The sequence below is a fragment of the Gouania willdenowi genome, chromosome 21 (genome assembly GCF_900634775.1).
Source record: "Gouania willdenowi chromosome 21, fGouWil2.1, whole genome shotgun sequence".
Taxonomy (NCBI): Eukaryota; Metazoa; Chordata; class Actinopteri; order Blenniiformes; family Gobiesocidae; genus Gouania; species Gouania willdenowi.
The window spans coordinates 24,690,395-24,713,249 of NC_041064.1; the positions used below are offsets into that span (position 1 = coordinate 24,690,395).

The window sequence follows — 22,855 nt, forward strand, 5'->3', positions numbered from 1 at the left end:
TGTCGTTCCCAATAAAAACTAATAGTCTTCATTTCATTACATACACAATTGTTGAACTATTTATCAAAGTCTATCAAGCCAATTTTATACCTTTCTTCATAATTTTTTCTGGAAATGTCTCCTAAATTGAACAATTGCGCTCAGGTGAACTTCAGCTTTCACTCACGAGGAGGTGTGTGAAGTATAGTTGTAACCAATGACAAGCTAGGGGAGGAAAGGGAAGGGGATAAAACAGGGGAAGAGGGAGAAGAGGCTAAATATATTGGCAGATTCTTAATGAAACTCAGGCTACAGTTGTGGACCATGCTGTCAATCACGGCCTCACAATGGCTGAGGCTGGTCAGAGGCTGCAACCAAATGTTGGAAGAACCACTGTGAATTCAATCATTCAAACATTTTGTAGGGAGATCAGGTATGTATAGTATTGGACAGTAATCCAACATCTCGTAATATCTCATGTTTACTGTGCATTACTGTAATTTTACTCTGCACCACATAGGATTGAAAGACAACCTCGCAGAGGTTTTACCTCACAGCAAGAGGAAGCCATTTTTTCAATGGTGATTGCAAACAATGCAATAAGGTTGAAAGAAATGCAAAGCGCTGTCATAGAGGACAACAATGTATTTGGCAATATTGAATCCATGTCAAATGCAACAAATGACAAAGTGCTCAAAATGAATGAAATGTGCATGAAACAATTGTACAAAGTGCCATTTGAATGGAATAGTGAAAGAGTGAAGGAGATCTGTCAACAGTATGTATAGGTAAAACGTGTCTTCTATGTATACTCTAGTTTTATGTTACACATGAAAAGTGGTTACATGTCTCTCTCTCTCTCTCTTGATAAAGCGTGTACTGCAGTGTCACTGAGTCCTGACCATTTTTTGCATTGGAAAACACTGAGAATAAACTGTCATAATGAAAACATGACAAAGTCATTTAACTAACTTGTTCATAAACGATGGTGTCAAGACTTCTCATTTTGATGACAATGGCAGTTTCATTGACATGAAGACTTGCTTTTGAGGAATGGACTATCCATTTTGAGCAAGTGACATGCTTTGCAGGTTATCCACTAGGTTTTGCAGTTTACACTAATTGTTTTGAGAAATGCACTAAATGCTGCGCAAATGTTAATAGTGATGTGAGAAAAGCAAAGCGACTGAGAAAAACTGTAATACAACGTTGGTGAAAATTAAACAAGTTCTTTCAAAAACAAAATCCATTATTAAACTTTTAATCTTAAAATCATGTAAAAATGAAAACAAAAATGCAGTTGGCTTTATCTACTCTTTAAAAGCCAAACACTGAAAACTGAGTGAGCTTCAGTCTTAGATGAAGCAACTTTCCTCCTCATCCTCCTCATCTTCATCCTCATTATCTTCATCTTTTTCCTCATCATCATCCAGCGGCTCCTCCATCTCCTCTGCAGTATGGAGGTGCATGCTGGTCGTCTGTGGAACGGTGTCAGACAGGGAATACTCCAATGTGTGCTGGGACTGGGTGAACAGGTTTGGAGGCCCCAAGTCACTGGTCTCACTGTGGAAACCGTTGGTCGGGGTGGGTTGCTGCTGCTCGCGGCTCTTCTCCAGTTCAAGCTTCATGATGGTGTCCAAAAAGTGGTTTTGGGCCTGGTCGTGATTGAAATCTACCCTTCCAGCTGAGTTACTGCAGCCCTCTTTAGTGCAGTCGCACAGAGACGTGTGAGTCACCTAAAGAAGCAAAAATATTCAGAATATAACAACCACACTTAACATCCATTCAGTTTATGTGATCGTTCCTTTAAAACAGGGACGCATTTATGTGTAATATAGAGCAGTTTCTCAAATGGGGGTACGTGATGGCACTACACGGGGTATGAAATATTGGAAAATTTGTCCCACACCAGGCAGGGGATGACTGGAAACAATAAAACTATAGAAATAAATCAATTCAGGAGGCAATAAATACTGTTTCATTCCACTTATTGACAATAGGATTCTTTATAATGTTCATCACTTGTTGATCCCATTAAGTTGTTTTTCATTGTATTCTAAGTAAAATATTGTAGTCAGAGAAAGAGGGTACATGAATTTAAAAATATAAAAGGAGGTACTTGAGAGAAAAAAATTGAGAACCACTGAAGAAGTATTCGTCCACCTCTGTGTTGTCCACATCAATCTCATCATCAGAGATGTCGTCTACTGTGAGCATGTTGGCCTCCTCTGACTCCACTGTACCATTCTTAGTCAACTGAAAACCAGACAAAACATTGTTCAAGTACTCTCTAACTCAATGCAGTAGAGGGCTTTAACCTGCCAGCATGTCTCAACAATATTATTTCTATTTTTTATAAATCAAACTGTTCATAGAAAGCTAACCTTTACCTTGAGTTTGATTGAGTTGAGTTTTTCTTCCTTCAAATGCTCTCGCAGCATTTCTTTGTGGATCCGCTCCTGCTCCAGGGCAAACTCATCCAGTGAGTACTGTCTGATCCAGCTGTGCCTGTCAGACATGCCAAGCGTGCTGCCGCCCTCACTGGGAACACTGGTGAATCCCTGCTGGCGTTCAAAGTAGTAAACAGTCACATTCTCGAAATGCACCTTCCTCGTCCTCCGGCACTTCTCCTTCTTCAGAATGGAGTCAGCTGCAAAGCAAAGGAAGCATTAGGTCACTGTTAATTAAATGTCTCGATTAACTTAAGGCTGTTACCCCCAAAAATGTGTTATTAGATAAAATCATTGTGAGTACCTCATAAATCAATGAATCAAACATTGTCTACTATAAAAATAAATGGAAAAGGGTCGAAATTGTCTCTTTAAAGTTTGTTTTTATTTCGACCCTAAACACACGTTTGTTGACATTTTCATGCGTTGCATTGTGGGATATGGAGTCGCGGAGTATTCTGATATCACGTAGGAATACAGGGAACAAACTCAAACAAAAAAATCCAAGCAATCCCTGTCCTTCTTGTCTGGTGAAGAAAAACAAGAAACCCCACTAAAAATCTGTATGCATCCATTTACAAGACTCCACATCCCACAATGCAATGTGCTAAAATATGATTAGATTTTATGGATTGAAATGTAATCAAAACTCACGTGATCATGTGGTCTCATGTATTGATCACATCAAATCTGTCTGTGTGTTTACAAACATTTATTCCATCTCATATCAGTTTGATCGATGATAATTGAATCTTTAAAAAATACATAAACTCTTATCCTCTATATATTAGTCGACTATACAGTATCTGTAACAGATTTAATAGACTAAAATCTTAATGTCATTTAGTTTACTAAAACTATAACTGAAATCATAGTCCTGATGACTACATTTGATAACACTTTACTTGTAGTTTTATACATAAGGCTGACATTATGATGTCATTATTTTGACCCGAACCCCTAACCTTAACCCTACCTAACCCCACTAGATCCTCCACCTAATACAAAAAATGCCAACATAGCTCCAAAGGTGTCATAATTTAGTGAACGACAAATAACAACAGCCTTATTCATGCTAATGAGAGATAATGACATCGTAATGTCAGCCTTAATTATAAAACATCAAGTTAAGTGTTACCCTAAATTTGGACTAAAACTACATTGTATTTTGGTCAACAGACTAAACTAAAACTAAATCACAATTTGCGGTCTGTTTCACCCGTATCATCTAACGGAGTTATCTGCTTTTGCATTAGGACTCTTTATATAAAAAAATGCAGATTAGAATTTCACCAAACAAGCATTTGTTGCTCACTTAGTTGAAGCAAACTTATTCCACTTATTCCATTTTTACCATGTATTTTGGATTTGTTTTCCTTAAGAAATCATGACACAGTTCTCTTGTTGTCAATAGTTGACGTTGCCACACTATAGACTCAGACACTCACGGATAAATGGGTCTGAGGTGGACGGGTTGACGCTCTCGCTGAAGGATACCTCATCATCAGACTCCCGCACGGAGGAACACGGGGAGGAGGAGGCTTCCACCTCCTCAAATTCCCTCTTTCGTGTTCCACTCACGGCGTTTAGCCTCCGAATCTGAAACCAAGAGAGAGCAGAGGGGCCACACTTTATCTAAATATACAGTTTAGGGCCTTCATAATCCTCAGCACACACATTAGCAGCTAAAACAGAAGCAGAATGCTGATAATTACACACTATACATCAGCCTTACAGGAAAGTTAAAATTAAGATTGAGAAGTTAAAAAAAAAAAAAAAACTGAAGCAGCTTGTCTTGTAATGCTAGAATAACAATCATTAAACATGGGATGAGATGTTAATTGTCCTTTGTGTCAAAAGATGGCAGTAACATGATATTTACCAATTCAGAATGGCTTGGGGGCTGTCTCTTAAATATGGGAAACATAATCAGTAATGTTCCTTTGAATGAATAAATGAAATCAAATCAAAATCAGTGGGTGTTTTGGTCTTTTAAACACTAGACACACTCATTAAAGGTGGCCAGCTAAAGGATGATGAAGCCTGAGATTGTGTCCCAAAACTGTTTCCTGCTCTCTCCTGTCTGCTGCTTCTAGCCAGTCACACTTGTTCTGTGCGCTTTAATCCTTTTCTCCCAAGGTAGTGTGTTCCTTTTTACCTCCTCCTTTCATGTTCTGCGCTTTCATCTTTACCGATGAAGATCTAGTCTTTTGTCTCTTCCTTAAATGTTCTTAGTGACATGGGTGCCAGTGTTGATGCGCGCATCAACTGCAGGGCAAATTTCCAGTAATCTATCCAGCCATGCATTTGTTTGTAATTACAATCACCTAATACTCTTAAACATGTTCATAAATGATTCTTTACCGCTTTAGCACTGAAAGAATATCTGTAATATTGTGTGAATATCTGTAAAAGTTACATTTTATTATTAGCTCTGTCTGCTAGCTTAGTATATCTTCTTCACTGCTAGATATGCTGCATGCCAACCGACCACTGGGTTCCTAGCGCCATCTGCTGGATGAAACATATATTGACGTAAATACAGTACACTGTTTAAAATGGAATATCTATTATGAAATAACTAATATCTTTCACATTTTTCATGTTGTAGGCTTGTTAATTACTGAAGCTTCTGAGTTTTCTGGTTTTACCCCTTGGTCATGTTTATTTTACTTTTAAATGTGACCAGCAATGGCACAAGAACACCTCACAGGTTTAGCAATAATAAGTATTAACCATCAGGTAGGAAAAGAGATAACTTACAATGATGTCATAAATGACTTTTCATCTCAGAAAGCAAGAAAGATACAATTTTGAAGAACCTAACCAAAGCATTGAACAAATATTGCACCATATTTATATCCATTTTATTTTAATTTTTCATTCTTTATTTTGACATCTTTTGTTTAAAAACATTGTTTGCACTGTTTTTTTGAAGAAGCTTTTACCAGTATGTTTATTGTTAAAGTAATGGGTATTGCAGCTCTACAATACCTTTGGTTAAGTGTCCAACTATGTATGCACCAAAAGAATGTAAAATTCTGAAACACAAAAGCTAAATATAGTGAATAATGACCCCTATGTCATAATGTTTACTATTTGTAGTGTACTATTTTACATTATTATATACCAGTACAGTGCCCGTCGGAAGTATGCATTTATGTGGGAGCATAAGGGTTATATTTGCGGGTGCAAAATGTGGGTGCAATTTTCCTGGTTTAATTCTATGGGATATGAGAATGATAAATGTGTTGTTTTGTTTTTTTTTACTCACTTTTATATTTTTTTGTTTGGTGTATTTTTCTGCATTGTATGTTTTTTGGAGTCATTGTGTATTTTTGTATCTTTCTGTTGTGTTTTTGTGCATTTTTTGTATAACTATCGTTTTTGTTGCCATTGTAGTGATTCTGGAATCATTTTGTGTATTTTTTGTATATATATTGTTTAGTTTTTGTTTTATTTTACTCATTTAGTATATTTTTATTATAAATACTGTGTGTGTCTCTCTCTACATCCATCTAGTACAGTGGGAGAATAAGTACAGTTGTCATTTATGGCCAAATGAGAATGTGTTTGAAGAATGGATGTACAAAGAGGTGTACATACTCTGTAGTATTATAAAGGGATTTATTTGCAGGTGCAAAGTGAAATAGTGTGTGCAACTTCCCTGGTTTAATTTTATGGGACATGTGTATGACAAATGTGTTTGTCATACAAAATTTTTACATTTTTTCTTTTGTTTGATGTATTCTTCTGTAATGTATGTTTTTGGAGTCATTGTGTATTTTTGTATCTTTCTGTTTTTCTTTTTGTGCATTTTTTGTTTAATTATTGTTTTTTGTTGCCAATGTAGTGGTTCTGGAATCATTTTGTGTGTTTTTGTATCTCTTTTAGTGTAGTTTTGTGCATTTCTATTGTTGTTTTGTGTATTTTTGTATAAATATTTAGTTTTGTGTATTTTGAGTCATTTTCATATGTTTGTTGTTGTTTGGTGTTTTTTCTGTAGTGTATGTTTTGTTTTTTGTGTATTTTTATGCATTTCTGTTGTCGTTTTCTGTACTTTTTGTATCAATATTGTTTAGTTTTTATTTTACTCATTTAGTATATTTTTATTATAAATCCATCTCCTCCGTGCACGCGCATAAGCCGTGTGTCTACATCCATCTCCTCCGTGCACGCGCATCAGCCGTGTGTCTACATCCATCTACTCCGTGCACGCGCATCAGCCGTGTGTTTGTGTTGGATTATGTGTTCTCATCTCATGTTATGTTTTAGCTTCTCCTTTTTCTTTTTCTTTTTAATTGTGAGTTGAGGATAATCTGTTTATTACAATGTTGATGAGTGGTCTATTTTCTTTTTACGCGCACGTATAATGTGTGATGCAATGTATGCTGCGCGCGGAGTGATTCACTCTCTCTCCCCTGACCGTGATGATGGTGAACTGTGTGCCACGGTGTGTGCTTCTGAAAAACGGGATTGTAAAGACGGAAAAACTGGAAATAAACACCAATGGGCAACTTCAACAAGTTTATTGATTTCTAGACATGAATGAAGAGAACATTTGGTTTATAAACATGGAAGCAGAGAGCTCAACAGGTTATGGGCCCAGGAGAAGTGCTGGAGCATGGCAGAGACTGGTTTTCGATGGCGACGAAGAAAAGTACGAACTATGGGAGGTAAAATTTTTAGGCCACATGAGAATGCTCGGCCTAAAGGAAACAATGCTATCCACCGACGACAGTGTCGACCGAGAGAAGAATGAAGAATGCTACGCAGAGCTAATTCAGTTTCTCGACGACAAGAGCCTGTCGTTAGTGATGAGGGAGGCAACCGACGACGGAAGAAAAGCATTAAAAATCCTAAGAAACCACTACGCCAGCCAGGGTAAGCCGAGAATCATTGCCCTCTATACAGAGCTAACTTCTCTGAAGAAAGAACCAGAAGAAAGCATTGCGGACTATATTATCCGAGCCGAAAGAGCGATGACGTCACTCAGAAATGCTAAGGAAACGCTGAGTGATGGGCTGATTATAGCTATGATCTTAAAGGGACTGCCAGAATCATACAAACCCTTCGCCATCCACACCACGCAGAGCAGCGAAGAATTGACGTTTACACAATTCAAGAGCCGACTACGAAGTTACGAGGAGACAGAAAAGTTTGATCCTAAGACGAAATTGGACAACGTGATGAAAGTAGAAGCCTCGACTGTGACGTGCTATGGCTGTGGTAACCGCGGACACATAGCCAGAGATTGCCGCCAGAAATCAACATCGAAGTGGTGTAACTACCATCGGAGTTCAACGCACAGCGACGAGACGTGCAGGAGAAAAGGCAACCGACAAAGAGATGACGCCAAACAGACAGCTGAAAAGCAAGAGGATGATGAGAAAACATTTGTTTTCAAAGTTAGCCAACGTTTACTCCCCGAAAGTATTAAAGGAAGAGGACTAATGGTGGACTGTGGAGCAACATCCCACATCATTACAGAGAAAGCAAAATTCACGCGGTTCGACGAATCTTTCGACCCTGCATCGCACTACATGGAGTTGGCAGATGGAACAAGAATGAACAACGTAGCTTTAAAGTGCAGAGATGCAGAGGTGTTCTTACAAGACGGGGAAGGAAAAACGGTCAAGACCATTTTGAGGAGGGCTCTCTTCATACCGTCATACCCGCAGAGCATCATCTCCGTTCAAGCTGCCACTGCAGATGAAGCCAGAGTGATCTTCCAAAAGGACCGAAACGAACTCATAAATGAAGATGGGACTGCATTTCCAATCAAAGAACACGAGAGACTATTCTACTTGAAAACGGTAAATGAACCTGATCAATGTGATTGTGAATATGCAAATGATATGTGTGCTAGAGACAAAGTAAACTTAGCATGTGATGTTAAGACATGGCATGAAATCATGGGGCACTGCAACTTTGATGATCTGTTGAAATTACCTAAACTAGTCGAGGGTATGCAGATAAATGATAAAACTAAAGTAAACTGTAACATATGCACAAAAGGAAAGTTCATAAACTATAGGAGTAGAAAGGCTGATGCAAAAGCAAATGCTCCTCTTGAACTGGTGCATACTGACTTGGCGGGTCCCATTGAACCAACTACTTCAGAAGGATATAGATATGTCATATCATTCACAGATGACTATTCGGGTGCCATATCTGTTTACTTTCTCAAAAATAAGAGTGATGCAACATTAGCCACCGAAAGGTTTTTTGCAGACAGTGCACCCTATGGCACTGTGAAGTGCATACGATCGGATAATGGCACAGAATACACGAGTAATGCGTTCCAGTCCCTCTTGAGAAGTAAAGGGGTTAGACATGAGACATCGTGTCCTTACTCTCCGCATCAAAATGGCACAGCTGAGAGGCAGTGGAGGACTATTTTTGAGATGGCAAGATGCTTACTGCTAGAGAAAGAGTTACCGAAGGCGTTATGGCCATATGCTGTTCAAACTGCTGCCCACATCAGAAATCGTTGCTATAATGACAGAACACAAAACACACCTTACTTCATGATCACCGGAAAGAGGCCAGACCTCTCAAAAATGTGGATATTTGGCTCAGACTGCTACGCATACAAGCATGACCAGAAGAAATTAGATCCTAGGTGTGATAAAGGAGTCTTTGTGGGGTACAGTAAAAATAGCCCTGCATATTTGGTTTATAACCGTCAGACAAGAAAAGTGATCAAGCACAGATTGGTAAAATTCACTAGGAAAGATCGTAGTGAACAAACAACACAAACAGGCGAGGATGATATAGAAATAGTTGACGGTGGAGACAGAAATGCTGGTGGGGAGAAGGTTGACAGGTCACATGGTGAAGACATCACAGATGAACATACACTAAATGATAATGAGATCAAAGATGATCATGAGGTTAATGAGGTGATGAGGGAAGAAATATCAGATGAGAATGAAAACAAAACAGATGTAGAACTTATTCCTAACCAAAAGCAACGGTTATCACAGAGAGAGAAGAGACCTCCAAAATATTTAGAGGATTACATATCAGATCTAAATAAGAGTGATGTAACAAATGTGAACATTGATTATTGTTACAGGGCAGTATGTGGTGTTCCCCAGACGTATAGAGAGGCTTTGATGTCACCAGATGCATCTGGGTGGAAGCGTGCAATGCAGGAGGAAATGGATTCACTCAAAGAAAATGACACTTTCGAATTGACTACATCACCTGAGGGTAGGAAGATTGTTGGAGGAAAATGGGTCTACACCGTTAAAGAAAATGGTGGGACGGGAAAACTCCTAAAAGCAAGATATGTGGCAAAGGGCTATAGCCAGACTGAAGGTATAGATTATCATGAGACTTTTGCACCCACAGCAGATCTGACATCAGTGAGAGCATTAATGCAGATAGCTGTGCAGAATGAACTCATAGTTCATCAAATGGATGTCAAGACGGCATACTTACATGCACCGATAGATGAAGACATTTACTTAGAGCAACCTGAGGGTTTCGAATCAACATCTGTGACAGGGGAAAAGTTGGTGTATAAACTGAAGAAATCCCTGTACGGCTTGAAACAATCCGGTCGGAACTGGTACAAACTACTAACTGATCACCTTGAACAAAATGATTTTGAGAGAAATCTGTCAGACCACTGTGTATATAGGAGGCAAGTCGGAAAAGACATTACTATAGTCATCATTTGGGTAGATGACCTGATCATTGCATCAAGCAGTAACGAAGAACTTAACAGATTTAAGGACAGCATGAAACATGAATTCAATATGAAAGATCTGGGAAGGATTTCACATTTCTTGGGTATTGAATTTGAGCAAACAAATGGGAAAATCAAAATGAGCCAAAAAGGATATGTAACGAAAATGCTTGAACGCTATGGAATGTCAGACTGCAAGCCTAGGACTACTCCATGCGAATTAAAGGTAGAGAGTAGTGAGAATGATCAAGACAGCAGCAGGGAAGTTCCAAATCCCAGAGAGATAGTGGGTAGTCTTATCTACGCCATGACTTGTACCAGGCCAGATATTAGTTGGATAGTAAGCAAACTATCACAAACCCTTTCAAGCCCAAAAGCACAAGACTTTGTGGCTGCCAAACACGTACTAAGGTATCTAAAGGGCACAAGCGATTATGAGTTGTGTTTTCAGAAAACAACTGGAGATCTGAGTCTACTAGCATTCAGTGACTCTGATTGGGCATCATCACCCAACGACAGACGTAGTACTTCAGGGTATTGCTTTAGCCTGACAGAACAAGGTCCGGTAATCTCCTGGAAGTCAAAGAAGCAACCAGTCATTGCATTGTCCACATGTGAGGCCGAATATATAGGCCTAGCAAATACCACCCAAGAAAGCATGTATCTGAGTCAGTTGCTGAGTGGTATGGATAACAAGATTTACACTTGCACTAAAATGTGTGGTGACAATCAGGGAGCGATTGCACTAACAAGGAATCCTGTTAACAGAAAGCGGTCAAAACATATTGACGTTAAGTACCATTTCATTCGGGATGCAGTGAATGAAAAGAAAATAAATATTGAATATTGTTCATCAGAAGAGATGGTTGCTGACATATTGACAAAACCTGTGTCAAAAGTAAGAATGTTGAAGTTCAAAGGTTTTCTGTTTGGAAATGAATAGAGATGTAAGATGCCACTGACAGGTGATTTCATATGATGAGAACAAGTGGGGATGTTGGATTATGTGTTCTCATCTCATGTTATGTTTTAGCTTCTCTTTTTTTTTTTTTTTTTTGATTGTGAGTTGAGGATAATCTGTTTATTACAATGTTGATGAGTGGTCTATTTTCTTTTTACGCGCACGTATAATGTGTGATGCAATGTATGCTGCGCGCGGAGTGATTCACTCTCTCTCCCCTGACCGTGATGATGGTGAACTGTGTGCCACGGTGTGTGCTTCTGAAAAACGGGATTGTAAAGACGGAAAAACTGGAAATAAACACCAATGGGCAACTTCAACAAGTTTATTGATTTCTAGACATGAATGAAGAGAACATTTGGTTTATAAACATGGAAGCAGAGAGCTCAACAGTTTGTGTCTACATCCATCTCCTCCGTGAACGCGCATCAAATAAATAAATACATTGTGTGTTCCCGTGAATGTTTGAGACGCTGATAACCAAACTCCATAGACATTGTAGCGCCAATCAGAAAAGTAACAAAACTACGCAAAACAAAACGTAAAGCTCCACACTACATGAATGAGTTAGTAAATTAAAGTATTATCTACAATTCGGCTGTCTTTTTTTAAAACACAAAACTAATTTTTCACCTTTGAACCGAGTGGACAGCGCTTAGCTTCCATGCACGGCACCACAGAGAATCTGCAGTTTTCCAGTGAACTCTAAAAGACTCATTACTCACTCTATTCAGAGAGCAAAGTGTCTCGGTCTAAACTATCTTCTTCTCTATTGCTCGTGTGTTTACAGCTGCTTAGCTGGCTAAGTTGGCTCTGGCTGCACACGTGACTCTTACTCTTACTCTTGAGCTGTGCAGGGAAGATGGTGCGCTAGCGCCCCCTCACACCCTGAGGTCAAAAGTTGAATAGGTTTCATTTCAGGGCCGTCCAGAAGTGAAATAATATTTAAATAAACATTTTGAAATGACCAAATGACTCCAAAATAACAGATACACACACTCGGGGTATTTGGAACCCGTCGACCGAGTTTCAGGTCGAACTGGCACCGCTGTCGGGGAGATATTTGTTCCACACACACACGCACGCACGCACGCACGCACACACACACACACACACCACACACACACACACACACACACACACACACACACACACACACACACACACACACACACACACACACACACACACACACACACACACACACACACACACACACACACACACACACACACACACACACACACACACACACATCCAGACCTCCCTTGCTTTTATAGGTAGATTTATGTGTTATTTCTTTTAACACTTTGATTTTGTTTACTTTTTTTGCACAATTGCACTGTATTTTGCTTTTACTGACTGTGAATAGTAGATTGGTTTTAGTCTATGTTTGACTTTGTATGCACGAAACAGACTTTGTGTTTGTTTATTGACTCAGGTGTGTTTGGTCTGCAGTGAGATTGAAATATTTCAGTTAACTTTTTGTTCAATACTTACATTTGGAGTGTTTACCTGTGTTCTTTGTTTGCTTTACTTGAATTTAAAAGCACTTTACTATTTTACTTGACTTTTGACACATTTTAACAGGAATGACAAATAAAATATAGGTGTTTACTTTCTAAAATGTTTTTGTTTTACCAACAAAAAGAAATTGCACTTGCGCACTATGGGCCCCATATACTGATTTTGCTTAGGGCCGACCTTGGATGTATGAATCAAAATCCATGAAAAGAAACTCTAAAGTTGGTCAAAAAAAAAAAAAAAACTGACCTAAATGGCCAAAAATACACATAAGTATTACACTTGAAATAACCAAGTCAGTATCAAAAATAAAATCAATGTATGCATAAACATACATGATAAATACAAATACATGAATTATTTTTAATGATTTAATTAATAATTCGATCTGAACCCGAGTGGTGTTTTGTTATTGGACTTCTGTGCTAGTTACAGTTTGTCCATAACGAACACCGTGTTTGAGCACAAGGGTGTCCAAAAGAGCACCTGGCACCAGGACACTCTAGGCTAGAGGTCGATGGTCAGCTTTGTAGATGTAGTTGTCTCGGACACTCGGGTGAAGAGAGGGGCTGAGCTGTCAACTGAGCACCACCTGGTGGTGAGCTGGATCCGCTGGCAGGGGAGGAAGCCAGTCAGACCTGGCAGGCCCAAACATGTGGTGAGGGTCTGTTGGGAACGTCTGGTGGATCCCTCTGTCAGTGGGGTCTTCAAATCCCACCTCTGGATGAGCTTCTCCCAGATCCCGAGGGAGGTGGGAGACATGGAGTACGAGTGGACCATGTTCTCATCCTCCATTGTCGATGCGGCTGTTCGGAGCAGTGGCCGTGAAGTCTCTGGTGCCTGTCGCGGTGGCAATCCCCGAACCCGGTGGTGGTACTCGGAAGTAAGGGATACCGTCAAGCTGAAGAAGGAGACCAACCTGGCCTTTTTGGCTGGTAGGACCCCGGAGGCAGCCGAGAGGTACCGGCAGGCCAAGCGTGCTGCAGCCCGCGCGGTCGCAGAGGCAAAAACTCGGGTCTGGGAGGAGTTCGGAGAAGCCATGGTTGAGGACTATCGGTCAGCCTCGAAGAGATTCTGGCAAACCATTCGGCGCCTCAGGAGGGGGAAGCAGTGCTTCACCAACACCGTTTACAGTGCAGGGGGGAGCTGCTGACCTCAACTGGGGATGTTGTCGGGTGGTGGAAGGAGTACTTCGAGGGTCTCCTCAATCCCACTGCCACGTTTTTCGATGAGGAAGCAGAGGCTGGGGACTCAGAGGCGGACTCACCCATCACCCGGGCTGAAGTCACCGAGGTGGTTGAAAAGCTCCTCGGAGGCAGGGCTCCGGGGGTGGATGAGATTCATCCTGAGTTTCTTAATTCTCTGGATGTTGTAGGACTGTCTTGGTTGACACGTCTCTGCAACATCGCGTGGCAGTCGGGGACAGTACCTCTGGATTGACAGACCAGGGTGGTGGTCCCTCTCTTTAAGTAGGGGGATTGGAGGGTGTGCTCCAACTACAGAGGGATCACACTGCTCAGCCTCCCCGGTAAGGTCTACTCCAGGGTGCTGGAGAGGAGGGGGATAGTCGAACCTCAAATTCAGGAGGAATAATGCAGTTTTTGTCCCGGTTGTGGCACACTAAACCAGCTCTATACCCTTCATCGGGTGCTCGAGGGTTCATGGGAGTTCGCCCAGCCAGTCCACAAGTACTTTGTGGAGCCGGAGAAGTCATTCGACCGTGTCCCTCATGGTGCCCTGTGGGGGTGCTCCGGGAGGATGGGGTCTGGGGCCCTCTGCTAAAGTCTGTATGTTCCCTGTATGACCGCAGCAGGAGCCTGGTTCGCATTGCCGGCAGTAAGTCAGACCTGTTTTCAGTGCATGTTGGTCATCGCCAGGGCAGCCCTGTCACCTGTTCTGTTCATTACTGTTATGGACAGAATTTCTAGGCACAGCCAGAGAACCTCAGGATCTCATCACTGCTGTTTGCAGATAACGTTGTTCTGTCGGCTTCATCAAATCAGGACTTTCAGCCTGCACTGGGGATGGTTTGCAGCGCAGTGTGAAGTGGCCGGAATGAGGATCAGTACCTCCAAATCTGAGGCCATGGTTCTCCACCGAGGCAAGGTGGCTTTACCTCTCCGGGTTGGTGGAGAGTCCTTGCCTCAAGTGGAGGAGTTCAAGTATCTCGGGGTTGTGTTCAAGAGTGAGGGACGGATGGAGCATGAGATCGATAGACGGATCAGTGCGGCGTCAGCAGTGATGCGGTCGCTGTATCGAACTGTTGTGGTGAAGTGGGAGCTGAGTCGGGGGGAAACGCTCTAAATTTACCGATCGATGGTCATGAGATTTGGGTAATGACCGAAAGGACAAGATTGCGGATACAGGCGGCAGAAATGAGTTCCCTTCGCAGGGTGGCTGGGCGCACCCTTCGAGATAGGGTGAAAAGCTCAGTCACCCGGGAGGAGCTCGGAATAGAATTGCTGCTCCTTCACGTCAAAAGGAGCCAGCAGAGGTGACTCGGGCATCTGTTTCGGATGCTTCTTGGTCGCCTCCCTCGGGAGGTGTTTCAGGCATGTCCTATTGAGAAGAAGTTTTGTGGAAAGCCCAGGACACGCTGGAGGGACTATGTCTCTGAGCTGGCCTGGTGTCGCCTCGGGGTTCCCCCAGTACGGCTGGAGGAGGTGTGCATGGATCGGGAGGTCTGGGCATCTCTGCTAAGACTGCTGCCTCCGCGACCCGGCCCGGGATAAAGCAGAAGGAAATAGATGGATGGATAATAACCCTGACACACACACACTCACTCTATTGTATATACCAGAGTTTCTCAAATTGGGGTACGTGTACCCCTAATGGTATGCAATGGCACTACAGGGGGTACTTAAGAGAGAGAAAGAAGGAAAATAAACAATGAAAGCCTTAAAAATATGGGGTTTTGTAAAGTTTATTTCTTTAGTTTAAAAACAACAACAAAGACACGTTGCTACAAATTACACAAACATAACAGAAAAAATTCAAAATGACATAAGAAACAGACTGAGATGAAATAATTTAAATAATACCAACCATACACAAAATGAAACCAGAAACACACACATTGACAAAGAAAAGCCACAGAATGATGATACAAATCATATTGATTAGAACACTTACTGAAAAAACAAGGATCATTCTCCTGAGGGGTATTCCATAAAGGAGGGTTAACAAACTCTGAGTCTATCCATAAACTCTGGGTCAACATACCCCACGATGGGAAACTCTGGGTTTGATTCCATTACAGCTGGTATGAAGTGGGTCAATCAACTGAGTGTAAAAACCTTGGGTTACTGATGTGCACGCGCGCAACAAAAAGCCATCATCAATTGGTCAGAGAATACTCAAACTGCCATGACAACCAAACGGAAAATAATGATTTATTCAACCTAATGGGTGAAATAAGACAGTGTTTGAGGAATATGAGCCTGTTCTAAAGGTGCGTTCAGTCTTCAGTGATTATAGTGGCTTAAATCACCCGTAATTAGTTACACTTTTTGGTCACTTCATCACTTTATCTCTTCAGTGACGTGACGAGTGGTGAATAATATGAATAAAATGTGTCTGAGGAGACGTGTCAGCAGCATAAAATGGCTGCATAGAGAGTCCTCCTGTTACACTGGATATCAAGACAGTGACTGCCGCTTGATATCGAAACAATTATATTGATTTTTAATGTAATATTGTTGCCAGAGTCATCTTAACGTCCTAAAAAATGTCATGAAAAACACTGAAGCAGATCTCAAACCCACAACCATCACTCCCAAGCACAGCGCCACAATTCACTGCGCCATCATAGCTTCAAAGATACATGAATTACAGATTTAACTGTATAACAATTTAAAACAACAATCAAGCCTTAAAAGTGGATTCATTTAAATGTTCATCTCCTTTATATTATCCACAGGTTTGTATTCAGGGAACTTTACTACAGATGTCAGTAGATGTTTTAATGCAGATCAACCTCTCAGTGTCTTTCACTTAATGATCTGTATCCACAATGTTAGAAAGAAAACTACCGTTTGTACACAAAAAAAACATAAAGCAACACATTAGTAATGATGTGAGCACGTCTGTGATGTGTGATGTTAATAATGTGTTTCAGAGAAGAGTGTTAAGGTTTATTAAAGTGTTCAAAAACGGTGTTCAGGTGGGCGGAGCCAGGTCGAAACCCAGGGTTTCTTTGATAAAACATGCCAGCGACCAGGTTTAGTTCACGGACAATGTTGCCATGGTAACATACTCAGAGAAGAACATACCTTGCGTTAGGAATGGGATACTCAGAGTTTCTGTCATTTGAGCCCAAACATACTCATAGTTTGAACATAACCCGCTTTATGGAATAACCCTCTGGTCCCACATCAAGAGGGAGATGACCATAAATGATAAAAACTGTAGAAATAATTCTATTCATAAGGCACTAAATACTTTATTTTCCACTTATTTACAAAATGAGATTCTTTAAAATGTGTGTTATCACTCATTCATTCCATCATTATGATTTATAGTTGTTTTTTCATATAGTATTCTGAGCAAAATGTGGCAGTTGGATATAAAGAGGGACTTGGATTCAGAAAAAAGAGAAAGGGGGTTCAAGTTAGAGAACCACTGGTCTATACTACTACCATATACTGTATTAGTTCTTACTTGTTTATGGGTTCAATGACAATAAATGTGGTTCGTTTGAAAGCAGTTCTGTGACTGCAATTGTCCTTGTTTATTTGTTCAAAGCTACACAAAATCTGTTTTTGGTGTTTATTTATTTTGGAGTTGCAGCCCCCTGGAGAAAAATGCACCAGCCACCACTGATGAAGTATTAACTTCAATAACTTTTAGCAGTACAAAAACGTTTTTATTATTGGCCCGTCGGGGAGATACTCGCTCTTAAAACACACACACGCACAGACCTTTCTTGCTTTGTCACAGATTGGCTCAGGACCATAACAGGAATATAACAACAAGAGGTAGATAAATGTCTGCATTTGTGTTTATTCCTCAAAATATTGGGGCGACAAACAACAATCCTGCCACAATCAATCAGAGCCAGGCCAAGCAGGGAGCTAAAGAGAGCTGGAGGGTGAGTCCTCAGGTGATTTTAATGGTTAGGCCACGCCTTTCAAGCACACCTGAGTCCAATAGGGTCGTTAGCTCTGTGAAAACAAGAAAAAAGACAACAACACAGAGACAAACACACCTGCAACCCCACACACTTGGGTCATCACAGCTTTTATAGGTAGATACAGTATGTGTTTTGCAATTTTTTTTATTCTGTGATTTTGTTGTTTTGTGTTTTTTCAGTCATTTTGGGGTTTTTTGTGTGTGCAAATTTTTATTTATTTATTGTATATTTTTTTAATTTATTTATTGTATATTTTTTTAATTTATTATTGTATATTTTATTTTTTATATTTGTGTATTATATTTGTGCATAGTTTTATTATTTGTTTTTGTACATTTTGCTCTTGTTTTTTGTGTTTTTCTATCTATTTTGAGTATTTCATTTCCATATTTGTTTCTTATGTGTATATACATGTTGTGTATGTTTTTGTCCTTGTTTTGTGTATTTTACTGTCATTTAGATCAGACCAAGGACTGCATGAGGCCCCCTGGCTGTGTGTTGTAAGTGTTTGTATTATAGTCTTTTAGTACTGTGAGGGAGTTTATAATACATGTTGGTGAAAATTAAAACAAAATTCTTTCAAACACAAATTCAATTTTAATACTTTCTATTCTTAAAATCATGTTAAAATGAAAATCGACAAAAAATGCAGTTGGTTTTATCTACTCTTTAAAATTCAAACACTTTTAAATTGTAGCATTTTGTGGCAAAATGTATGCATTTCTTAAAAAACAAAAACCCACGTTTGAAAAATAATCAGCCACATTACGCTTTAAAATCACACAGCATTTAAACAAAAGAGAACTTTGAGAGAGCAAAGCTTTATAACTTTTACAGACTTTTCAGAAAATCACAATAAATACATATTAATTATAAATAATGAAAAGATGAAATCAAGGATTCCTTACCAGATTGAGAATGTTTTGTGTCTAGACTTCTAACACTTTATGCTTGGCACCATTTGTACTACAGGCCGTAATGACGCCACTGATTGATTAAAAGCAGCCTTTAAACTCCCTTTGTTGACCAAAAGCAAATGTCTCCAGGTTAAGAGCTATACTAATACAGCAGTATATAAAGCAATACGTTTTTTCCATTCTCCCATTGGATGAGCAGATATCAGAGATTTACACATTTTGGTAAACAATACTTTTTCCGGCTTGTCTTTATTTCGATGGCTCTTAAATCCTTAAAGATCTAAGATTTGACAACTAAGGTAATAAAATGAATCAAGTTTGATTGTCAACCTTAAATATTTCTACTCCTCCTCATACAATTCAATCAACTGTGGCATGTTTTTGTCCCCAAAAAAGTGTGTTTATTTATCATTAAGTGCTGTTAATGTTGATTAAATCTAATCTTACACTCGAAAAAAAATCTGTAAATTTTACAGTGATATACTGCTAAACAACGACAGTATTTGCCTGTAAAAGTAGAAATTGTATAATACTGTAAAAAATACAGCTCTTTTCTGTCAATATTGCAACGGTATAATACTTTAAAATTTACGGTTAAAATTGGATAAAAACACAGAAAATTACTGATAAAAAAACTAAATTCTGTTAATTCAACATACTTTCATTGTAATTATTTTTACGATTATTTTCCATATAAATAACAGTCGAAAGTTGGCAAATTTTACGGAAAAAAAACGTATAAAAAGAAATGTTATTTGCCTGGAAAAGTAGAAATTGTATAATACTGTAAAAAATACAGCTCTTTTCTGTCAATAATGCAACAGTATAATACTTTAAAATTTACAGTTAAAATTGGATAAAAACACAGAAAATTACTGATAAAAAAACTAAATTCTGTTAATTCAACATACTTTCATTGTAATAAATTTTACGATTATTTTCCATATAAATAACAGTCGAAAGTTTGCAAATTTTACGGAAAAAAACTAATAAAAAGAAATTTTATTTGCCTTTAAAAGTAGAAAATGTATATTACTGTAAGAAAATACAGCTCTTTTCTGTCAATATTGCAACAGTATAATACTTTAAAACTTACAGTTAAAATTTGATAAAAACACATAAAATTACTGATAAAAAAAACTAAATTCTGTTAATCCAACATACTTTCATTGTAATTAATTTTACGATTATTTTCCATATAAATAACAGTAGAAAGCTTGCAAATTTTACGGAAAAAAAAAAACGTATAAAAGTAAATGTTATTTGCCTGTAAAAGTAGAAAATGTATATTACTATAAAAAATACAACTTTTTTCTGTCAATATTGCAACAGTATAATACTTTAAAACTTACAGTTAGATAAAAACACAGAAAATTACTGATAAAAAAAACTAAATTCTGGTTAATTCAACATACTTTCATTGTCAATATTTTTAGGAATATTTTCCATATAAATAACAGTCGAAAGTTTGCAAATTTTTACGGAAAAAAACTAATAAAAAGAAATTTTATTTGCCTGTAAAAGTAGAAATGTATATTACTGTAAAAAATACAGCTCTTTCTGTCAATATTGCAACAGTATAATACTTTAAAACTTACAGTTAAAATTTGATAAAAACACAGAAAATTACTGATAAAAAAACTAAATTCTGTTAATTCAACATACTTTCATTGTAATTATTTTTACGATTATTTTCCATATAAATAACAGTCGAAAGTTGGCAAATTTTACGGAAAAAAACTTATAAAAAGAAATTTTATTTGCCTGTAAAAGTAGAAAATGTATATTACTGTAAGAAATACAGCTCTTTTCTGTCAATATTGTAACAGTATAATACTTTACGGCCGTGATGACCAAAATACCCATTTCGTCACATTTGACAAAAAGGTTAAATTAGGTGTAAGACACAGCTGGTCTGAGGAGAGATGTCGAGTGTTTGATGACCAGTGACTGACCTCTCTACAAATAACCCACTATCACTGTTGACATTCATGATAATGAATGATGTCAAACAATGATAAAAATTATCATTGTTTGAATTTATATGTAGTATTTTACAACTACAGATGTTTAATAGATATCATAAATATATATAAATATAACCCTCACAGCACCCTAAGGACTTTTTGTGTACTTTGACATTTTCATTTTATGGCATTTTTTCTGTTTTTATTGGATGTTCCTCAAATTTGCCTAAGGATAATCATTTTGGAGAAGTTCATTTTGGCTATTTCAGTAGTTTTCCATAGCCTCCCAGAGCTGGGACTGGAAAAAAAAAAAAATCACGCTCAACACCCATAAGGCCCGGAAAGTGGCCTCTACTTTTAGCAGCTATAAAATCACTATATTTTAATATTTTTTTATACTTTAAAAACTCAAGACTTGTAGAACCACTTCTGCTCGACACAAACATACCAAATATGTGTCATAACTTATATGTAGTTAACCCTTTATTGACCCGTATGCATTCTAAACGCATTTTTGCTCTTGAAGAGTCAGTAATACTTGCATAACCTTCATAAATGGGATCCAAACTGAATGAGCTTTCTTTGTTCATTTGCCCTAAGGGTTGGTCATACAATGATAGTAACCTTGTTTTGAACAGTTTTAAAATTTTTCTGTTGTGGCACACTAAAATGAACAAAATGCTGTCATCCCATTGAAAATCAATACAAATGTTCCATAGAAATTTTGTCTTCTGGGGGATTATCTCAGGAGCAGTTTACAAATGTGGGTATATTTTTATACAAGTTGGGATGACTGTGCATAAGATAAAAGTTCGGAGGGTGTGGGTGTGGTGTAGTGAGGGGGGATTTATTTGGGGGCGTGTGTGGCATCAAAAGACTTTCCTCTTTGAAGAAACAACTAAAAACAACAGCAATAACGTCAGTAAGAAAAGGTCAACTAAAGCGTGCAGTGTTATGATTTTCCCACAGTGCTTTCACAGGTGCACTGGTCACTATCCCAAAGAAGTTCATTTGGACTATAGCAGGACTAAATCAGGAACCTGGACTAAACCAGAACTAAGCAGGGCCCATTCACTGTTCATTAAACTATACCAAGCAATCATGTAATGCACAAAGAAGAAAATAAATACTAGCATTTTCAAATCTCTCATCACACTTTCAGTGGTGATTCCATAAAGTTGCAAGTCTTTTTATTTTATTTGCCCATCTTTTCTTTCAAATGTGTCAATGTTATATTGTGTGTGTTGCAGTCAGAGACTCAGACAGGGGTGCAGGTGCAGGTGCAGGTCACTGAACTCTTCACCTCGCTTCTCGGCCTCTGATTGGATAATTGGTTAACAAGCCGTCTATGGCAAGCCTTTTAACATTTAAAAAGTCTGGCTGACATGTAGCAATTTAGTTTTCACTAGTGGAAATTACATTTGAACATGTTGAAATGTAATTTTGACATGTTGAAATGTAATTTTGACATGTTGAAATGTTAATTCAAGATATCTGTAAAGCCATTTTCACACGTAACAAATATATTTCTACATGTCAAAATGTCATTTCGACATGTAGAAACTGAATTACAGATATCTGCAATTACATTTTTACATGTAACAATTATATTACAGATATCTACAATTACATTTTACATGTAACATTATATTAAACATATCTGCAATTGAATTTCCACGTGTGGAAAATGCGTTTCGGATATGTGGGCGAGACAATGATGTCATTTTCGGATATGTCTGGTACTCCAAATTACCATATTCATTTCGGATATATGGGCGGGATAATGACGTTGTGTTCGGATATGTAGTCCAAATTACCATATTATTTATAGATATCTACAATGTTATTTCACATGTGGGAATTCAATTGTAGATATCTGTAATATAATTTACATGTAAAAATGTAATTGTAGATACAACTTGCACATCTCATTCTCACTTGAAAACATTCAAGTGAGAATTTTGAAGGTGGATGAAGTGAAGTGTCCCTTTCCATTTCCCTCCTCCTGTTTCCCTCCCCCCCCCCCCCCCCCCCCCCTCACTTTGGTGTAACACTACCCTCTCTTTTTTACATCCTCCCTTTAATAAAGTATTTCTTACCCTTCCTTAGAGAGGGCTAGTGATGGTCACAATTATGCAATGAAATAAATTCATTTATTTAATTGCGATAACAAAAAATAAAATAGAATATGTAGTTGTTTGATCTATTAATTAATTTCTTTATTTCT

The 22,855-nt window shown here is 38.5% G+C and overlaps 1 protein-coding gene across 1 annotated transcript; it reads right to left on the reverse strand.

Annotated features, from left to right (window-relative positions):
- Nucleotides 1-1,334: 1,334 nt before the first annotated feature.
- LOC114455175 (cysteine/serine-rich nuclear protein 3-like) lies at nucleotides 1,335-4,527 on the reverse strand. Its single transcript, XM_028436229.1, has 5 exons — nucleotides 4,312-4,527; nucleotides 3,878-4,028; nucleotides 2,370-2,629; nucleotides 2,143-2,235; nucleotides 1,335-1,715 (listed from the first exon to the last, which is right to left on the reverse strand). Exons 1-5 carry the CDS (start codon nucleotides 4,354-4,356, stop codon nucleotides 1,335-1,337), a joined length of 930 nt encoding a protein of 309 aa, XP_028292030.1. The 5' UTR covers nucleotides 4,357-4,527.
- Between the last annotated feature and the right edge of the window lie 18,328 nt (nucleotides 4,528-22,855).

Bases quoted from the DNA above. Each gene is read 5' to 3' on its own strand.
- LOC114455175 (XM_028436229.1), bottom strand. From the start codon at position 4,356: ATGTTTCCCATATTTAAGAGACAGCCCCCAAGCCATTCTGAATTG. The intron at 2,630-3,877 runs GTGAGTGTCTGA...TTTGCTTTGCAG, and splicing joins CACCTCAGACCCATTTATCC to CTGACTCCATTCTGAAGAAG. The intron at 1,716-2,142 runs GTGGACGAATAC...TTGCTTCTTTAG, and splicing joins TTGATGTGGACAACACAGAG to GTGACTCACACGTCTCTGTG.